The sequence below is a fragment of the Tachypleus tridentatus genome, chromosome 10, assembly GCF_004210375.1.
Source record: "Tachypleus tridentatus isolate NWPU-2018 chromosome 10, ASM421037v1, whole genome shotgun sequence".
Lineage (NCBI taxonomy): Eukaryota > Metazoa > Arthropoda > Merostomata > Xiphosura > Limulidae > Tachypleus > Tachypleus tridentatus.
Genome location: NC_134834.1, coordinates 194,397,307 through 194,403,245, shown reverse-complemented (window position 1 = coordinate 194,403,245; position 5,939 = coordinate 194,397,307). Strand labels below are relative to the sequence as shown.

General features: G+C 36.0%; 1 protein-coding gene across 1 annotated transcript in view; it reads left to right on the top strand.

The window, feature by feature from the left end:
• Nucleotides 1–871: 871 nt before the first annotated feature.
• LOC143228620 (sodium/calcium exchanger 2-like) overlaps nt 872–5,939 on the top strand; it is a 39,810-nt gene continuing 34,742 nt past the window's right edge. The window contains exon 1 of the mRNA XM_076459845.1: nt 872–1,005. Coding sequence (XP_076315960.1) covers nt 872–1,005 — 134 coding nt within the window. The remainder of the gene's footprint in view (nt 1,006–5,939) is intronic.

Below are 5,939 nucleotides of genomic sequence, written 5' to 3'. Positions count from 1 at the left end.
CTTACTTTTTATCATTAATTAATTAGGTATCTTGTTGTGACTTCCTTTTCACCGTTAATTAATTAGATAACTAGCTGAGACTTCCTTTTCACTGTTAATTAATTACGTAACTTGTTGTGACTTCCTTTCCACTTTAATTAAGTAACTTCCTTTTTACTGTTAATTTATTAGATAACTTATTGTGACTTCCTTTCCACCGTTAATTGATTAGGTAACTGGCTGTGACTTCCTTCTCACTGTTAATTAATTAGATAACTTGTTGTGACTTTCTTTTCACTGTTAGATAATTAGATAACTTGGTGTGACTTCATTTTCACCGTTAATTAATTAGGTAACTTCCTTTTCACTTTAATTAATTAACTTGTTGTGACTTTCTTTTCACTGTTAACAGGAATAACAACAACATTTTGCGTGACTGTGTTTTAATTGTGACGTCTCATATTATCCAAACACCTAAAGTATTTTCGTGGTGAATAAAGGACTGTACATCAAAACCGTTTTAGGTTTCTACATTATATATCTTTATTTGAAGTTAGGCAGAAAGTCACACAATGGGCTATCTGTGCTCCGCCCACCACGGGTATCGATAGCCGTTCTCTAACGTTGTAAGTCCCCAAACATACTGCTGTTCCATTGGGGATCTCATCACGACAAAATGTCCACTGTGTTTGTTTTGCTCTTCTAAGTAGCACTGTCGAGCTGTGAATTCGACGAAACTAACCCGTTGTAGCAGTGGTAGCGAATCAAAGAACGTATTAGGCCTTGTCGTTGTCATCTTTTCGTTGTTAAATTCACATTCTAATGAAGAAAAGAGTTTAGCACGTAAACGGGAGTGGGTTATTCTGAGGGGTAATCACATTCGACGAGAGCGATGATCCGATCCCGTGCTGCCCTCTTTCGTCATCCCACACAAACCACGCAATCGTTGTATAAAGTAAACGATATACTTGTGACCAAAGGAAATGTCAGCCATTGTGGATGTTCGTATGTCAGGATTATTGAACGGTGAATGGCCAATCCACAACTCGTGCGTGTAAGACAGAAATGTGCTTCAAAATAAAAATACAATTCGACATGAAGTATCTGAAAGTTAAAGATGTGCTTGCATTCCAAATTTATATACCTAAAAGGACCGAGCGTGGTCCAATAGCTAGCCTGTCGGACTGTAAATCTGTTACTACAAAACCAAATCAAACCCTGCAATTTGGGACTGTAATTGCATTATAAGAGTGAAGGTTAAATACTCTTATTCGACTAAATTAGTCCTAGAATTGGCAATGAGTGGTGTTGACTAACTGCTTTATCTCTAGTCTATCGTTTCAAAATTAAGGACGCCGCTAGAGCAGATAGTCCTCGAGTAGCTTCGCGCAAAGTTCAAAGAAACACAGCAAACAAACGGGTTAATCTAATGAAATGAGAACTGAGAAATTAAAATATAATGGAAATACGTTCAGATTTTAATTACATATTCACGTATAAAATATTGGGGATGTTATTTAAAAGATTTACTGCTACTAAAATAATAGAATTAAAAATTACAAAATAAAGAAGTCCGGCACAGGTGAAGGAAAAACTTTGGGAAAAATGAATAACCCGAAGTTAAAGAATACAAGAAAAGTATGAAAACAAACAAATATACATATATATGTATATGAACGTAGGTTGAAAATGTATGAGAAATCTCAAACTAAAGAAATGCACTGATAGTTGTACAGAGAAAATTATGAAAAATAGCCCCACTCGATAATTTGCATAGATGTGAGGGTAGGGAAGCAATGTGTGTATTCTTGTTTTGTGTACTTAAGCACCCAATAAGTGGGTGCTCTTGGAGGTACTGAAACATTCCCAAACTTTAACAAATTATGAGTAAACATCTCCCGGTGGATCATTGATAAGTTTAGGCGCTTATAAAATTTAAATCTGAGATTCTATTCCTCACGGAGAGCATGTCAGACACAACCCAATGTGTGGTTTTTACGCTAAAACACTTAAAGAAACGAATTCTAAGAGAAAAGTTTTGTTTACGAGTCTGTATTTCAAGATGGTTATACAAGTTAGTTGACTTGATAGAGTGATTTATAAATTAATTAAATGTAGAAGACTTTTTTTTTCTTCTCTGTTGTTCATGTTCCATTATTTTGATAACAGTTCTTTTAATAATGCGATTTCTTCTTCGACACAGTGTCTGCGTTTGTTTATCTAGCTGTAGTTAAGCACAAAGCTACACATTGGACTGTGCCCATTATGGTTATTGAAACCTGTTTTATTTTGTTTTTGACATTATATGTCTTCAGATTTACTGCTAATCTACTAGATGGCATGACGCGATGGACTTTTGGAGTGCAAATTGATCAATATTGTTGTTTTGTATTTTTATTGTGTATCTGAACTTTAACATTTGAATTTTTTGTTTCTTCAATTCAATGGAGTCCACATTCACAGGATATATTATTTGTGAGACAGAGTATTTTTGTTTTGTTGTGTGTTTTGCTCTATACTCTCGTAACAGGGTGTTTTTTGTTGTTTGTTTTGCTCTATACTCTCGTAGCAGGGTGTTTTTGTTGTTTTTTTTGCTCGCTACTCTCGTAACAGTGTTTTTCTTTTGTTGTTTGTTTTGCTCTCTACTCCCGTAACAGGGTATTTTTGTTGTTTGTTTTTTTCTCTCTACTTTCGTAACAAGGTGTTTTTTTTGTTTTGTTTTTTGCTCTCTACTCTCGTAACAGGGTGTTTTTGTTTGTTTTGCTCTCTACTATCGTAACAGGATGTTTTTGTTTGTTTTGCTCTCTACTATCGTAACAGGATGTTTTTGTTTATTTTGCTCTCTACTCTCGAAGCAGGGTGTTTTTGTTTTGTTTTGTTTTTGCTCTCTACTCTCGTAACAGGATGTTTTTGTTTTGCTTTTTTTGTTCCCTACTCTCGTACTGTCTTCTGATCTTATTCCCTCTGTATTTTTTCTGCATTTTTTCTCAGACCTTGGACGCAAAAGGTAACCATGGTACCGCTCAGCCTACCACGGGTATCAAAATCCGGTTTCTAGCATTGCAAATACGCAGACATACCATTGTTCACCGTTGTCAGTCATCGCTGTCATATATGCATATGCAATCTTTCAGTACCGTGGTTTAAGTCATTGTTCACTGTTCTTAGTCCTCGCTGTTATGTGTATATATAACCTTCTCTCCTCAGTCATGGTTCCTTATGACTATGTGTCTGCGATTTTCTTCTTTTCATTATTGGCTAGCGTCGTACGTTCGAATCCCGTCACAGAGCATCCTTGTCACTTCCTTCACGTGGACGTCATAATGTGACAGTCTATCCCACTTTATATTGGTAAAAAGCAGCCGAATAGTTAACAAGTGAAATTGTCTAGCTACATTCCCTTCAGCGTATCACTTCTAACTTGGGAACAGACAGACCCTGAACAGCATTGTGCGAGATTCAACGAATAAAAAAAATGTATACTTGATGTTTGCATTCTTTATTTTCGTTTTTTTAAGAGTTCCGTGAAATCATGTTGTCAAGGAAGGTTGTAATGATTCTCTTTGTTCCTGGGCCTGGCATGGCCTAGCGCGTTAAGGCGTGCGCTTCGTAATCTGAGGGTCGCGGGTTCGCGCCCGAGTCGTGCCAAAACATGCTCGCCCTCCCAGCCGTGGGGGCGTTATAATGTTACGGTCAATCCCACTATTCGTTGGTAAAAGAGTAGCCCAACAGTTGGCGGTGGGTGGTGATGACTAGCTGCCTTCCCTCTAGTCTTACACTGCTAAATTAGGGACGGCTACCACAGATAGCCCTCGAGTAGCTTTGTGCGAAATTCAGAAAACAAACAAACAAACAAACAAACTCTTTGTTCCTAGTAACTTCTATAGATCTCGTTCATTCTGGGAACCAGGTGCTATTTGGGGTGACTTCCCCTATACTCGAGGTACTTAGCCGTGTAAATAAACAGAATTTAGGCTACAAGGCCTACCTTCAATCTCCTTTATCTCTAAACACGTATCCTTGTGAATTAACGTACAATAGCTACCTTACCTGTTCCTATCTTTCATTTATTGTCTGTCGAAAGCAACTGTATATTTTCTAGAAGATTCCGCAAAATAAGTCGTTAATATCATTAATTCGTCATCACAAAAGTCGGAACTTGGGCGCGAATAACACCATCAAACATGCAGCAACATTGGCTACGTCCTTCTAAAATATTAATATCATCCACAGAGTTTCTGGACCAAAATACTCACTACATCATTAAATTATGTATTTTCTTTTTCCTAGACGCGGAAAACGTTATATATATATATATGTGTGTATATCTAGTATAGTTTTTGTTTCTTTTTTTACTATGTTACATTCTGGTAACTTTGAACTTCCAAGGAAACTGATGCTCTCCTAACATAAATAAATGTTGATAGAAAAATAATATATATATAATAATGGAATATCGTAGGGGATCAATCGAGTTTGTCTATCTCTCTCTCATTTCAACAGTCATGCCTAAAAGAAAATTCAGTTACCAAAGTATCAGTTAAGAAACCCAACAACAATTGTTATTCTCCGCTGTTGTATGTATATATAATCTTTCAGTACCGTGGCTTAAGTCCTTGTTCACTGTTCTTAGTCCTCGCTGTTATATGTATATATAATCTTTCAGTACCGTGGCTTAAGTCCTTGTTCCATGTTCTTAGTCCTCGCTGTTATATGTATATATAGTCTTTCAGTATCGTGGTTTAAGTCCTTGTTCACTGCTATTAGTCCTCGCTGTTATATGTATATATAATCTTTCAGTACCGTGACTTAAGTCCTTGTTTACTGTTCTTAGTCCTCGCTGTTATATGTATATATTGTCTTTCAGTACCGTGGTTTAAGACCTTGTTCACTGCTATTAGTCCTCGCTGTTATACGTATATATAATCTTTCAGTACCGTGGCTTAAGTCCTTGTTCACTGTTCTTAGTCCTCGCTGTTATATGTATATATAATCTTTCAGTACCGTGGCTTAAGTCCTTGTTTACTGTTCTTAGTCCTCGCTGTTATATGTATATATTGTCTTTCAGTACCGTGGTTTAAGACCTTGTTCACTGCTATTAGTCCTCGCTGTTATACGTATATATAATCTTTCAGTACCGTGGCTTAAGTCCTTGTTCACTGTTCTTAGTCCTCGCTGTTATATGTATATATGATCTTTCAGTACTGTGGCTTAAGTCCTTGTTTACTGTTCTTAGTCCTCGCTGTTACATGTATATATAGTCTTTCAGTACCGTGGTTTAAATCTTTGTTCACAGCGCAAGAAAATGTGAATAGAAAAAAAATTAGCCCATACGTCACTACTCTCACTCTGATTTGTTGTCACTATGTCGTTACACTGTAGACAGACGGACAGACAGATAATATTTTAGTTTACAATTATAAGAGACGTATATATACACTATTCACCAGCAGACATACAAGAAAACGTCACGAGTCAATTTTGCTTTTGCTCACAACAGTAACATCGTATATGTCTTGTGTAGTCAAACCAAACAAAGAATATGGAGGGAAAACTAAGTCATAGTTTTAAATCTAAAAACATGAAAAATCCGCAAAAACAAGATAAAAACTAATCAGGTTAAGACGAGAGTTGGAAAACAGTTCAACTCTTTATTAACATACCGTATAATATTAGTATAAAACTAATCAGGTTAAGACGAGAGTTGGAAAACAGTTCAACTCTTTATTAACATACCGTATAATATTAGTATAAAACTAATCAGGTTAAGACGAGTGTGGAAAACAGTTCAACTCTTTATTAACATACCGTATAATATTAGTATAAAACTAATCAGGTTAAGACGAGAGTTGGAAAACAGTTCAACTCTTTATTAACATACCGTATAATATTAGTATAAAACTAATCAGGTTAAGACGAGAGTTGGAAAACAGTTCAACTCTTTATTAACATACCGTATA